Below are 15370 nucleotides of genomic sequence, written 5' to 3'. Positions count from 1 at the left end.
CAAAACTTGTGGCATTGTGTTGTGTGACAAAACAGCACATTTTAATGGCCTTTTATTGTCTCCAGCACAAGGTGCACCTGTGTAATGAACATGCTAAATCAGCTTCTTTAAATGCCACACCTGTGAAGTGGATGGATTATCTTGGCAAAGGAGAAATGCTCACTAACAGGGATGTAAACACATTTTGAGAGAAATAAGGTTTTTGTGCATAAGGAAAATTTCTGTGAACTTTTATTTCAGCTAATGAAACATGGGACCAACACTTTACATGCCACGCTTATAATTTTGTTCAGTGTAGTTAACAGAATGTCTATACAGACAGTCTTTATGCACACTCACACACAATGACACTCCAACAGACATTTATACTGACTCTACACACACTGACAATCATCATTACCCTGCTGCTACTCTATTTTCATATATCCTGATGACTAGTCCCCTTACCCATATACACAGCTCCTTCTACCACTTCAGGTATCCCTGCACATTTTAAATATGATATTGGAACTGACCCTGTAGATTGCCTCTTATTTTCTTGTGTTCTTATTTCTTGTTTTTATTTACTGTGCATTTGTTCTACCTTATGTTTTTTTTGTGCTACATTGATATTGATCACTTCATTGTTGGGTTTGGAGCTTGCAAGAAAGGCATTTCACTGTACTTGTGCACGTGACATTACAACTTTGAACTTGAAGGGGCTGAAACTACAGTGCCTTGCGAAAGTATTCGGCCCCCTTGAACTTTGCGACCTTTTGCCACATTTCAGGCTTCAAACATAAAGATATAAAACTGTATTTTTTTGTGAAGAATCAACAACAAGTGGGACACAATCATGAAGTGGAACGACATTTATTGGATATTTCAAACTTTTTTAACAAATCAAAAACTGAAAAATTGGGCGTGCAAAATTATTCAGCCCCCTTAAGTTAATACTTTGTAGCGCCACCTTTTGCTGCGATTACAGCTGTAAGTCGCTTGGGGTATGTCTCTAATAGTTTTGCACATCGAGAGACTGAAATTTTTTCCCATTCCTCCTTGCAAAACAGCTCGAGCTCAGTGAGGTTGGATGGAGAGCATGTGTGAACAGCAGTTTTCAGTTCTTTCCACAGATTCTCAATTGGATTCAGGTCTGGACTTTGACTTGGCCATTCTAACACCTGGATATATTTATTTTTGAACCATTCCATTGTAGATTTTGCTTTATGTTTTGGATCATTGTCTTGTTGGAAGACAAATCTCCGTCCCAGTCTCAGGTCTTTTGCAGACTCCATCAGGTTTTCTTCCAGAATGGTCCTGTATTTGGCTCCATCCATCTTCCCATCAATTTGAACCATCTTCCCTGTCCCTGCTGAAGAAAAGCAGGCCCAAACCATGATGCTGCCACCACCATGTTTGACAGTGGGGATGGTGTGGTCAGGGTGATGAGCTGTGTTGCTTTTACGCCAAACATAACGTTTTGCATTATTGCCAAAATGTTCAATTTTGGTTTCATCTGACCAGAGCACCTTCTTCCACATGTTTGGTGTGTCTCCCAGGTGGCTTGTGGCAAACTTTAAACAACACTTTTTATGGATATCTTTAAGAAATGGCTTTCTTCTTGTCACTCTTCCATAAAGGCCAGATTTGTGCAATATACGCCTGATTGTTGTCCTATGGACAGAGTCTCCCACCTCGGCTGTAGATCTCTGCAGTTCATCCAGAGTGATCATGGGCCTCTTGGCTGCATCTCTGATCAGTCTTCTCCTTGTATGAGCTGAAAGTTTAGAGGGACGGCCAGGTCTTGGTAGATTTGCAGTGGTCTGATACTCCTTCCATTTCAATATTATCGCTTGCACAGTGCTCCTTGGGATGTTTAAAGCTTGGGAAATCTTTTTGTATCCAAATCCGGCTTTAAACTTCTTCACAACAGTATCTCGGACCTGCCTGGTGTGTTCCTTGTTCTTCATAATGCTCTCTGCGCTTTTAACGGACCTCTGAGACTATCACAGTGCAGGTGCATTTACACGGAGACTTGATTACACACAGGTGGATTGTATTTATCATCATTAGTCATTTAGGTCAACGTTGGATCATTCAGAGATCCTCACTGAACTTCTGGAGAGAGTTTGCTGCACTGAAAGTAAAGGGGCTGAATAATTTTGCACGCCCAATTTTTCAGTTTTTGATTTGTTAAAAAAGTTTGAAATATCCAATAAATGTTGTTCCACTTCATGATTATGTCCCACTTGTTGTTGATTCTTCACAAAAAAATACAGTTTTATATCTTTATGTTTGAAGCCTGAAATGTGGCAAAAGGTTGCAAAGTTCAAGGGGGCCGAATACTTTCGCAAGGCACTGTATCTCATTGGAGAAATCAAATCAAATTTATTTATATAGCCCTTCATACATCAGCTGATATCTCAAAGTGCGTAACAGAAACCCAGCCTAAAACCCCAAAACAGCAAGCAATGTAGGTGTAGAAGCACGGTGGCTAGGAAAAACTGCCTAGAAAGGCCAAAACCTAGGAAGAAACCTTGAGAGGAACCAGGCTATGTGGGGTGGCCAGTCCTCTTCTGGCTGTGCCGGGTGGAGATTATAACAGAACATGGCCAATATGTTCAAATGTTCATAAATGACCAGCATGGTCGAATAATAATAAGGCAGAACAGTTGAAACTGGAGCAGCAGCACGGCCAGGTGGACTGGGGACAGCAAGGAGTCATCATGTCAGGTAGTCCTGGGGCATGGTCGTAGGGCTCAGGTCCTCCGAGAGAGAGAAAGAGAGAGAGAAGGAGAGAATTAGAGAACGCACACTTAGATTCACACAGGACACCGAATAGGACAGGAGAAGTACTCCAGATATAACAAACTAACCCTAGCCCCCCGACACATAAACTACTGCAGCATAAATACTGGAGGCTGAGACAGGAGGGGTCAGGAGACACTGTGGCCCCATCCGAGGACACCCCCGGACAGGGCCAAACAGGAAGGATATAACCTCACCCACTTTGCCAAAGCACAGCCCCCACACCACTAGAGGGATATCTTCAACCACCAACTTACCATCCTGAGACAAGGCTGAGTATAGCCCACAAAGATCTCCGCCATGGCACAACCCAAGGGGGGGCGCCAACCCAGACAGGACGACCACATCAGTGAATCAACCCACTCAGGTGACGCACCCCTTCCGGGGACGGCATGAGAGAGCCCCAGTAAGCCAGTGACTCAGCCCCTGTAATAGGGTTAGAGGCAGAGAATCCAAGTGGAAAGAGGGGAACCGGCCAGGCAGAGACAGCAAGGGCGGTTCGTAGCTCCAGAGCCTTTCCATTCACCTTCCCACTCCTGGGCCAGACTACACTCAATCATATGACCCACTGAAGAGATGAGTCTTCAGTAAAGACTTAAAGGTTGAGACCGAGTTTGCGTCTCTGACATGGGTAGGCAGACCGTTCCATAAAAATGGAGCTCTATAGGAGAAAGCCCTGCCTCCAGCTGTTTGCTTAGAAATTCTAGGGACAATTAGGAGGCCTGCGTCTTGTGACCGTAGCGTACGTGTAGGTATGTACGGCAGGACCAAATCAGAGAGATAGGTAGGAGCAAGCCCATGTAATGCTTTGTAGGTTAGCAGTAAAACCTTGAAATCAGCCCTTGCTTTGACAGGAAGCCAGTGTAGAGAGGCTAGCACTGGAGTAATATGATCAAATTTTTTGGTTCTCGTCAGGATTCTAGCAGCCGTATTTAGCACTAACTGAAGTTTATTTAGTGCTTTATCCGGGTAGCCGGAAAGTAGAGCATTGCAGTAGTCTAACCTAGAAGTGACAAGAACATAGATGAATTTTTCTGCATCATTTTTGGACAGAAAGTTTCTGATTTTTGCAATGTTACGTAGATGGAAAAAAGCTGTCCTTGAAATGGTTTTGATATGTTCGTCAAAAGAGAGATCAGGGTCCAGAGTAACGCCGAGGTCCTTCACAGTTTTATTTGAGACGACTGTACAACCATTAAGATTAATTGTCAGATTCAACAGAAGATCTCTTTGTTTCTTGGGACCTAGAACAAGCATCTCTGTTTTGTCCGAGTTTAAAAGTAGAAAGTAGAAAAGTAGAAAGCATCCGAGCAAGCAAAACAGCGACTATATGTCGCCCATGTTTCTGATGCTGTCTGGCCAAAAACAGTATGACATGTTATCATCTTTTTGGCCAGACAGCATCTGATACATGGGCTACACGTACATGTAATTTGCCTATTATCAGCAGCACCTGTCTTTTTACTAAAGACATGCATATTGTATCCCCCTAGAGTGTAAGGGCCTGGGGCTGGTTTGTACTAAGCTAACATCTGGAATTGTTTTCAGATCCTTTAGCCATTTTATTTAGGACCCCTGTAGGTTGAACAATTATTGGATGAAACAATGAATTTACTGCTTTTAGCCCATAGAAACACAGTGAATAACAGATTCATAAATGGAAAAACAGTCCCATTTTTTTCTCTCTAAAATAAGTATGTTTTGAAGTGTCTGTCCTATATCTGAGGGATATAAGAAAGCTCTGGAAAATGTATATATCTTTTTTTACCATGGAATATACCTTTTACATCCATTCATTTTTCTGCCCGGTACCAGGTTACCTTCAGACGAGTCACGTGACACTTGTGTTCGTGAGAGTCTCATCTTTCTATAGAGGAGTCATATTAGCGTGGTAGCCCAAACTACTCGGACGTTACAGACTTTTTGTAAAATACCCATTTTCGGGAATTCTCCTGGTCTAACAAACACAGCTGTAGCTCGGCAACCCATGGTAGGCCGACATTACCGGATGCGATGGATTTAAATGGAGCCAATACAACAACAAAAAATATATCTCAAGCTTAAACAGACAGATTTGGATGTTTTTTTTATTTTTTTATTAAGTATTTATTATGCCTCGAGCGGAGCATGGGGGGGGCCTCAAGCAGAGAAATTATTATTATTATTTTTGTTTAATTATGCCCAACTCATGAGGCCCCTTGAAGATGTGAGGCCAGAGGCAATTGCCACTTCTGCCAAATGGTAAAGCCACCATTGAATTGACCTTGACTTGAGAAGCACAGGAGAGCTGTTCAAACGTACCTTTCTTGATAGCTGGTTGGATTTCAAAGATGTGAAGAAGGCATTCAACTGGTTTGCCCCTTAGGGCCACCTTAAGCAATTTGGATGACAGTGGAAGTTAATTTGATAAAACTGCTTCTTTATTGTTAAAAGTAAAAACAACGAGTTTCGATCCTTGGCCTTCATCAGATTTTAAATTATAGATGGAAATTGTTAAAGGTTTATTATACATTTCAGATTGGCCCTCTATAAACTCAGCAGGGACCAGTCACGGGAATACAAAACAGCATGATGTGATTGGTTAAAGAGGTAGCAGATTATGAGAAAGGGCAGAAACATGTTGGTTACACTATCCTGCAAGAGTTACTGAATGACATTCACCTTTACTTCGGTTTGGTCCTCAATTCTTGCACCTGTCCTTGGTTAGAGAGTGAAGTGGCAGAATCAGTTCTGTTCCTTTTGCATGGATTTCAATTTTAAGTGAAGTTGATAACTAAAAAGAGCACATGGTTATCAGATATGTTCAAGTCATAGTTCGAGTCATGATATTTACATTTTTCAAAACGTCTAAATTAATACTCAAAATGCAAATAACGTGATTGAACTATATATAAATGCCCAGTCGATGTAGGAAGAACAAAAAAACGTATGTTGCTAAACACAAATTTCATACAAGTTGGTTCATTGAATGCACCCCATGTTTCCATACCAGGAAGTGTGTGACGTTGGCGCGCTCGTTGAAAGCAAACCCCGGGCAGACGTACAACGATGTTAACGTTAGTAGACAGACATTTAACGACTTAAAATAAATATATAGCTACCCTTTGTTGTCACGTTTTATTTTTGTTGCAAAACACACGGGTTGCAGCCATCGGTCATGGAGTTATCACCGCTTATAAAGAAGATTGGTAAGCCAAATAACGTTACTGTACCCAACTAGCTACAAAAGTTGCTCCGTGGTGTCGCTGTGATTTTTGTTTTTAGCTAACGTTAGCTAATATGCCTTGATGTCATTCTTCTAGATAGCACTATCCAGCACTAACAACTCTTACAACAGTCAGTTGTTGCTACTAATGCACATTCATCCAATATCTAGCTAACTACATTTGGTTTTATATTGAGGGGAAATACCTAGCTATATAAGGTTAGCTAACCACTAGTTAGCTTAGCTGACTAACGGTAAACTCAACTCCATGATTTAACTACTTCACCGTGGTCTTGTTTTGTACAGGTCACTCCTTGGCAGAGATCAGAGTCCGAGCATTGAAGAGCATCATCTGTAAGCTAGACCACTCTCTCCTCTCTGTCTCTGACCTGGTCCAGGAGAAGATGCTGTTTGTTTACCTGCTGGAGTGGTTTAACTTCCCCGAGGTGCCAATGCAAGAGGAGGTCCTGCAGCTGATCAGTACTCTGTCCAAGGTACCAAAACTGGTCCTCATGACCACAACCTAGTCTGACAACTAGCTAAACTAGAGTACATACTGACGCTATTATGATTGATTAGCCTTTGACAAGCAACCTGTAGCATTCTTGCATCTTACAAAAATGATTATAACATATATATGGAGAGTAATGTTATGTTGAATCAATTTAACATGTTTTTAAAGTATACCTGTGGACTGCATGTCTGTATAAACTGTGCTCATTAGGAACACATGTATTATGTATTTTTGTCTTCATAGCACCCTACTGCAGCCCAGATGCTGAGAGATGTCGGGGCAGTGGAGTTCCTCACCCAACTTTCCCCCAACATAGAGCCACCGTTACGGGCCATCATCGACGGCATCTTCGACCTGCTGTTTCAGCTTCCGGAGCTGCTTCCTGCTTGTCCAACCATCTATTCTAATATACACCAGCTACAGAACACCACTACTGCAGGTATGTATCAAGATATGGAATTATAGAATTAGAATGAATAGAATGGGTGTCCCCATTCAAGTCAATGATTCCATAATGGGTGGACTGGCAGCCATTATGAGTGTACAACGATTCTAATATCTCATAACTTTGCAAATATAGGACCAGCGTTGCTAGTTAGCAACGGCGCTAGTGGGTATCAATGCCACTGGTCCCATGCATTTGTTTAGTTTCTAAATCAGCCACATGGCATCATTACATTGTCTTAACCTGTATTTTTTTCGCCCTAGACCCATGCCTGGAAGTAACAGCAGGAAGTGTACCGTTTAATCTGTGCTGTGATTTGTTAGTCAACTCAACTGACATCCCAAAAAATACATTCCATTGCATGAGGCACATCAGTTAGCATAATTTGAATGAACATTCTACATTACCATGGCAATCCCGCATCAGTTAATAGAACATTCCAAATTACCATGGAAATTATCGAATTGCGAGTGCACCCTTGAGTTTACCAGTCAAATTGCTAGGGTTAGAGCTTCCAAGCTCATTCTATTAATTCTACTTCTATGGATAGAATATTATATGCATTGTTTTTAAATTATGGTTTTATGCTGATATTATGCTGCTGTTGTAGTTCCCCTAGAAGAGGACTCTCCAGCGGTGGGCTATTTCCAGACAAAGATGCCGAGTCACATTGATGTTCCACCACAGAGGATAGCAGGTATTTTACCTCTTCCATATACAGTTATGCAAACTCGTCGCTTTTCGGAGATATTCGCCATTTTAATCTCAAAATAGGTCATCCATGTGAATCGTGTAGATCTGAATAAAAACATTTTTTTTTTGGTGGGTCTGATTCTCATATGGAAATCATTGACTGTGCACAGAGTGCATAAGTACGGGTCCCACAAAAATAATATCAAACAAAGAGTATTGAATGTGCTGTCAGATAGGTCATATCAGAGTAAGTGTTTCGTAGGCAGGCTCTGTCATCTCTCTACAACACAAGCTAGCGGGTTGTGTACACTGTGATACGTTTTTAACAAGCGCGCAGGCATATAAGTTGGTCTGATTTATCAGAACGTCTACTAAAGTTTGACTTTGCCCTCATGTTTCTTAGTGATTAACATTGTTTTGTTCACACGCTAGGTTTTTTTTCAATGTTAGTTTGGATTCGATGCAACTGCTGTCCATGAAACATCTGAGATTCTCCACCGTTACCATGGCAACCCCACACCCTTAAAGGGGCAGCTGATAATTTGTCTCGCCTAAGTGACTCATATTTCAGGGTACATTGTGCCTGATTGCACTCCAAAAATAATTTATTCATGAACTCCCTGCAAAAAAATGTCAGTGTAAAGCCCTGTATCGCTACTCACTGGACCCTATGATCACTCGGCTACACATGCATCTCACTAATTTCAATATGCCTTGTCTATTGCTGTTTTGAGCCTCCAGCACTGCTCAATTTGCCTTAGCTAGCCCTTTTGTTCCACCCCCCCACACATGCAGTGACCTCACCTGGCTTAAATGGTGCCTCTAGAGACAAAAACTCTCTCATCGTCACTCAGTGCCTAGGTTTACCTCCACTGTACTCTCATCCTACCATACTCTTGTCTGTACATTATACCTTGAATCTATTCTTCCGCGCCCAGAAACCTGCTTCTTTTACTCTGTTCCAAACGCACTAGACGACCAGTTCTTATAGCCTTTAGCCGTACCCTTATCCTACTCCTCCTCTGTTCCTCTGGTGATGTAGAGGTTAACTCCTGCAGCGCCTAGCTCCACTCCCATTCCCCAGGTGCTCTCATTTGTTGACTTCTGAAACTGTAAAAACCTTGGTTTCATGCATGTTAACATTAGAAGCCTCCCTAAGTTTGTTTTACTCACTGCTTTAGCACACTCTGCCAACCCGGATGTCCTAGCCTTGGCTGAATCCGGACTTAGGAAGGCCAACAAAAGTCCTGACATTTCCATCCCAAACTATAACATTTTCTAACAAGATAGAACTGCCAAAGGGGGCGGAAGCCTGCAGAGTTCTGTCATATTATCCAGGTCTGTGCCAAACAACTCGAGCTTCTACTTTTAAAAATCCACCTTTCCAGAAACAAGTCTCTCACAGTTGCCGCTTGTTATAGACCCCCTTCAGCCCCCAGCTGTGCCCTGGACACCATATCTGAATTGATTGCCCTCCATCTATCTTCAGAGTTCGTACTCTTAGGTGACCTAAACTGGGACATGCTAACACTCCGGCCATCCTACAATCTAAGCTAGATGCCCCCAATCTCACACAAATTATCAAGTAACCCACCAGGTACAACCCTAAATCCGTAAACCATGGGCAGCCTCTTAGATATCATCCTGAACAACTTGCCATCTAAATACACCTCTACTGTCTTCAACCAGGATCTCAGCGATCATTGCCTCATTGCCTGTGTGCGTAATGGGTCCACGGTCAAACGACCACCCCTCATCACTGTCAAATGCTCCCTAAAACACTTCACTGAGCAGGCCTTTCTAATCGACCTGGCCCGGGTATCCTGGAAGAATATTGACCTCATCCCGTCAGTGGAGGATGCCTGGTTGCTCTATAAAAGTGCTTTACTCACCATCTTAAATAATCCCCATTCAAAAAATGTAGAACTAAGAACAGATATAGACCATGGTTACCTCCAGACTTGTCTGCCCTTGACCAACACAAAAACATCCTGTGGCGTTCTGCATTAGCATCGAATAGCCCCCGTGATATGCAACTTCTCAGGGATGTCAGGAACCAATATACTCAGTCAGTTAGGAAAGCAAAGGCTAGCTTTTTGAAACCGAAATTTGCATCCTGTAGCACTAATTCCAAAAAGTTTTGGGACACTGTAAAGACCTTGGAGAATAAGAGCACCTCCCAGCTGCCCACTGCACTGAGGCGAGGTAATACTGTCACCATCAATAAATCTACGATAATCGATGATTTCAAAAGCATTTTTCTACAGCTGGCCATGTTTTTCACCTGGCTACCCCTACCCTGGCCAACAGCTCAGCTCCCCCTGCAGCAACTTGCCCAAGCCCCCCCCCCTGCTTCTCCTTCACCCAAATCCAGATAACTAATGTTCTGAAAGAGCTGCACAATCTGGATCCCTACAAATTAGCTGTGCTACACAATCTGGACCTTCTCTTTCTAAAATGATCTGCCGAAATTATTGCAACCTATTTACGAGCCTGTTTAACCTCTCTTTCGTATCGTCTGAGATCTCCAAAGATTGGAAAGCTGCCATGGTAATCCCCCTCTTCAAAGGGGGAGACACTTTCGACCCTAACTGCTATAGACCTGTATCCATCCTGCCCTGCCTTTCTAAAATCTTCAAAAGCCAAGTTAACAAACAGATCACCGACCATTTCGAATCCCACCGTACCTTCTCCACTATGCAATCTGTTTACTGAGCTGGTAATGGGTGCACCTCAGCCACACTCAAGGTCCTAAACGATATCATAACCGCCATCGATAAGACTGTACTGTGCAGCCCTCTCCATCGACCTGGCCAAGGCTTTTGACTCTGTCAATCAACGCATTCTTATCGGCAGACTAAGTAGCCTTGACTTCTCAAATGACTGCCTCACCTGGTTCACCAACTTCTTCTCGGATAGAGTTCAGTGTGTCAAATCGGAGGGCCTGTTGTCTGGACTTCTGCCAGTCTATGGGGGTGCCACAGGGTTCAATTCTCGGGCCGACTCTTTTCTCTGTATATTTCAGTGGTGTCTCTCTTGCTGCTGGTGATTCTTTGATCCACCTCTAAGCAGACGACACCATTCTGTATACATTTGGCCCTTCTTTGGACACTGTGCTATCAAACCTCCAAACGACCTTCAGTGCCATACAACACTCCTTCCATGGCCTCCAACTGCTTTTAAATGCTAGTAAAACTAAGCGCATGATCTTCAACCGATTGCTTCCGGCCCGCCCGACTAGCATCACTACTCGGGACGGTTCTGACTTAGAATATGTAGACAACTACAAATACCTAGTTGTCTGGTTAGACTGTAAACTCTCCTTCCAGACTCACATAAAGTATCTCCAATCCAAAATTAAATCTAGAATCGGCATCCTATTTCGCAAAAACAAAGCTTCATTCACTCATGCTGCCAAACATATCCTCGTAAAACTGACTATCCTATCGATCCTTGACTTCAGCGATGTCATTTACAAAATAGCCCCCAACACTCTACTCAGCAAACTAGATGTAGTTTATCACAGTGCCATGCGTTTTGTCACCAGAGCCCCATATACTACCCACCACTGCGACCTGTATGCTCTCGTTGGCTGGCTCCAGGTCATCTATAAGTCTTTGCTAGGTAAAGCCCTGCCTTATCTCAGCTCACTGGTCACCATAGCAACACCCACCCGTAGCACGCGCTCCAGCAGGTATATTTCACTGGTCCTCCCCAAAGCCAACACTTCCCTTGGCCGCCTTCCCTTCCAGTTCTCTGCTGCCAATGACTGGAACGAATTGCAAAAATCACTGAAGCTGGAGTCTTATACCTCTGCCTCTAACTTTAAGCATCAGTTGTCAGAGCAGCTTACTGATCGCTGTACCTGTACACAGCCAATCTGTAAATAACACACCCAACTACCTCATCCCCATATTGTTACTTATCCTCTTGTTCTTTTGCACCCCCGTATCGCTACTTGCACATCATCATCTACACATCTATCACTTCAGTGTTGGAAATTGTAATTATTTCGCCTTTATTTCCTGTTTATTGCCTTACCTCCCTACTCTTCTACATTTGCACACACTGTACATAGATTTTTCTATTGTGTTTTTGGCTGTACATTTGCTTACGTGGAATTCTGTGCTATTGTTTTTGTCGCAGTCCTTTGCTTTATCTTGGCCGGTTTGCAGTTGTAAATGAGAACATGTTCTCAACGGGCCTACCTGGTTAAATAAAGGTGAAATAAAATAAAATTTGCCAATTTCTGATGTCTATTTGCAGTGAATAACTCCGTTGGATGTCTGAAGTTTTCTACATTTCCCTGGTTGGCTTTGACCACAACAGACCAACACATATTGTCATCCAATGAGAGGTTGGTCTCATCAGAACTTTGTTGAGCAGAGATTTCGCTCTCTTCAGAGTGTTAATGTGATTTTTAAATATAGTTGTTTAACTATGTTTATGTAATTGGAATGAGCTACATTATCTATTTTTGTTTTGTTTTAACAGTTCTCTAAGGAGCAACAACCACAACTTGGTGAGGACCACGTGTGAGCTCCTACGTGACGTCATCATGCAGGACTTCCCGGCTGAGATATTTCTCCAGCGTCCCAGTATCGTACAGGCAAGATACTTTATACGTTTTCTTTTGTGGTAAGATAGAACACTCAGTTATCCTGTTCTTTTCCAGTATGGCCAAATAGTGCTTTACCTAGCAAAGACTTATAAATGACCTGGAGCCAGTGGGTTTGGCGACGAATATGAAGCAAGGGCCAGACAACGAGAGCATACAGGTCGCAGTGGTGGGTAGTATATGGGGCTTTGGTGACAAAACGGATGGCACTGTGATGGACTACATCCAATTTGCTGAGTAGAGTGTTGGAGGCTATAAATTCTAAGAACCTGTTTTTGCTTTGTCATTATGAGATATTGTGTGTAGTTTGAGGAGGAGTACACATATTTAATACATTTTAGAATAAGGCTATAAAGCAAAACAATGTGGAGAAAGTCCAGGGGTCTGAATACTTTCCGAATGCAGTGTATATTTTTGCGGACCCCCTGCAATTACCTTTGCGGACTCCTAGTGGGTGAAATTTATCCTACTCCGTCTTAGGTACTCTGTTTTAATGTAAGTTTGACCATATACCATATGTTTGCTCCTTATTTTCTGATTTTTCCTGTGTTCCAGAACCTCCTGTCCATCCTGAGGCTGACTCCAGGTGAGAGTGAGGCAGGCTACCTGAGACTGCAGGCAGTGGCCTGTCTACAGCAGCTGTGTGTAGGGCTGAGGAGGAGACTTCGTTTCCATAGAGACCCCAGCTTCTACTCCGCAAAGGAAGGTTGGATTACATCTGGATTATTACATTTTTATTTGATCAGAAAAAGAGTTAAGAATATAATTTTCAAGGCCGAGATGGCTTTATAGTTATTGCGCCTATGCGGATTTACTTTTAACGACTTGGCACAGATTTAGTGTGTGATTCAGTTGACATACCAATTATCACTTGGCAGCTAAAATTAATTTCTGCTCAGACATTGTGTCCTGCTGGGTCCCATGTGTCTGAGTAACTCTCAGATCAGAGTGCATCTCACTTATGAAGAACTCTTTTGTTATTTTTCATATCTAACTTCATTGCACCAGGTCCTATTTGTAGTCTAATTCTCTTTGATCAGAGTCAGACCTCATCCTTTCCTACGGATCCCATGGCACTTATCTAAGAGTAGAGGTTTTCTACTCCGGTGTCTTTATTATTATTGTTATACAGCAAAGGCAAATTCTAGGCAACTAATGATGATAATGATTATTTTATTTTTCCCTCCATCTTGCGTTCTCTTCTGTAGACCCAGTGTCCCAGAACTCGTCACTGTCTTACTCCCAGGAGGTGCACGGGGAGGGGGCCCAGCGCTCCCTGGCCTCGTCCCCAGGAGGAGAGTGCTTTCCTCGGCCCTCTGTGGTGGGGCGTAACGGTCAAAGACCCAGAGGGGACGGCCAAGATGGGGATGCTGCCTCTAACAGGTGTGTGTCTGTTGGTGTGGTTGTCGTGTTATTTTTACATTTCTAATTGACTCATTTTTTTACCGCTTGCCTCTCAGCAGCAGTAGCTCTCAGAGAGGTGGAGCTGCAGCTCAGGCCTCCAGGCAGACCGCCCCCTCGCCTGCAGACGCAGCCCAACTAGAGCTGCCTGATCTGGGGGTGGAGGACGTCCTCGTGCTGCAGCTCCAGCAGCTCAGTCTGGCCCAGTTTACTGTGGCCACCATGGAGCATGCTATACCACTGCTCAAGACAGGTAGGAGTGAGAGATTTTTTTGCCTGTGTGTTTGAACAATGTGTGTTCTCTCTCTCTGACTATGTGAAGGTTTTTCAGCCAACATTATTAATTAACAAAAATGTTAACTCCCCCAGATGGCGTGCGTGTGTTCCGGGGTGTGTGTGAGCTGCTGTGTGAGGCGGTGGTCCTGCTGAGAGACGGTGTGTGTGATCTGGTCTGGGACGACACCAGCCTGGTGGGGATGGAGCTGGCAAGTCACAACACCCCTCAGTATTAATATCTGAATATTTACTGATCCACTGATACTAGCTAGCAGACATTAGCTAGCAGCCTCACAGTGAAGATAAGTAGAGCACAAATGTACAAATATTACACATTTGCCACAGTGAGTGTATAATGAACATGATGTCGTTCTGCAACATGCATGAAAAGTGACACTTCAGATTTTTCCTCTGTAGTGTGTGTGCTGGAGGTCACTGAACAGTAAATAGTTAGAATCCTGTACTGTTCTTTGGGTCACAACATTCACTCATAAAGATTTGACCATGTAGAGTCATTTGTTATTTTTATCCGGTTAAGAGTGCCTGCTTCTCTGTAAGGAGATGTATGCTCTTGTCAAGCCAAGGCCCTCTCTTGTCCTCCTCTCCCCCAGCTGTTTAATAGGACCCCCGAGCAGCCCAGGGTCCATGCTGTTTTGTCATCTTTAGCTGGAGACTAGCTTGCTGTGTCACTGCCAGGCTTCTTCAGGGCTCCCCAAAGACTTTTTAGTCTGGCCTGGGTTTCTGCTGCCCTCTGCTGGTGTCTGTGCTGTTCTTGGCTTGTGTTTTACAGGGAGAGGGTTCATGATTGATTGATTGATTATGGTTTGTGTTGTTTTCAGAGGGAGAAGCTGAAGATTACCATGGAGACACTGGGTGACATCATGACCTATCATGAGAGCTGTTCCTCAGACTGTCCTGAGAGTTCATTGGTCCAGCACAGACTAGCCTACGTAACCACAGCTGTCTTCACCATCAGACTGCTGCAGACCATCCTGCCCCTGGAGAAGGTGTCTTTGTTATTTTTTGCCGCAGTACTTTTTTAGCTGCATGACTAACCCTAACCAAACAGATACGTTTCTCCTCTCCAGGCCAGTGGTCATCTCCCGGAGAGTGCTGTGGCAGTCCTCTTGTCTCTCTGTCTGGACCGGCCCTTCAGCTTGGCCTATCCCAGCATGGCGGAGGCTGCGGTGGCCTACCTGGAGCAGGTGAACCCTGAAGGCCATGACCTCTACAGGAGGACCAGCCGTGCTGCTCTCTGGATGGAGTCCACCTGCATGTTTCTTAAGGAGATGCAGCAACAGGTACTGAGATAGAGGAGGCTCGTTTGGAAAGGAGTAGTAGGTGCTCAACCAACGTAATACCAGGTGCAACCAAAAACTATGAGAGGATCCTCCTCGAAGAGGAGTAAGATATGGGTGTTTTTGCTGGAAG

At 43.6% G+C, this 15370-nt stretch overlaps 1 protein-coding gene across 1 annotated transcript in view; it reads left to right on the top strand.

Annotated features, from left to right (window-relative positions):
* Positions 1 to 5792: 5792 nt before the first annotated feature.
* The window catches only part of rttn (rotatin), a 94798-nt gene continuing 85220 nt past the window's right edge, over positions 5793 to 15370 (top strand). The window contains 12 exon segments of the mRNA XM_064949230.1: positions 5793 to 5975; positions 6299 to 6486; positions 6750 to 6945; positions 7562 to 7648; positions 11911 to 12001; positions 12139 to 12253; positions 12818 to 12968; positions 13471 to 13645; positions 13723 to 13916; positions 14033 to 14148; positions 14779 to 14946; positions 15028 to 15240. Coding sequence (XP_064805302.1) covers positions 5945 to 5975; positions 6299 to 6486; positions 6750 to 6945; positions 7562 to 7648; positions 11911 to 12001; positions 12139 to 12253; positions 12818 to 12968; positions 13471 to 13645; positions 13723 to 13916; positions 14033 to 14148; positions 14779 to 14946; positions 15028 to 15240 — 1725 coding nt within the window. The 5' untranslated portion in view covers positions 5793 to 5944.

This window comes from Oncorhynchus masou, chromosome 30 (assembly GCF_036934945.1).
Source record: "Oncorhynchus masou masou isolate Uvic2021 chromosome 30, UVic_Omas_1.1, whole genome shotgun sequence".
In the NCBI taxonomy this organism is placed as follows: domain Eukaryota; kingdom Metazoa; phylum Chordata; class Actinopteri; order Salmoniformes; family Salmonidae; genus Oncorhynchus; species Oncorhynchus masou.
The sequence above is the reverse complement of the archived record's forward strand: the minus strand, read 5'-3'. Positions and strand labels throughout refer to the sequence as shown.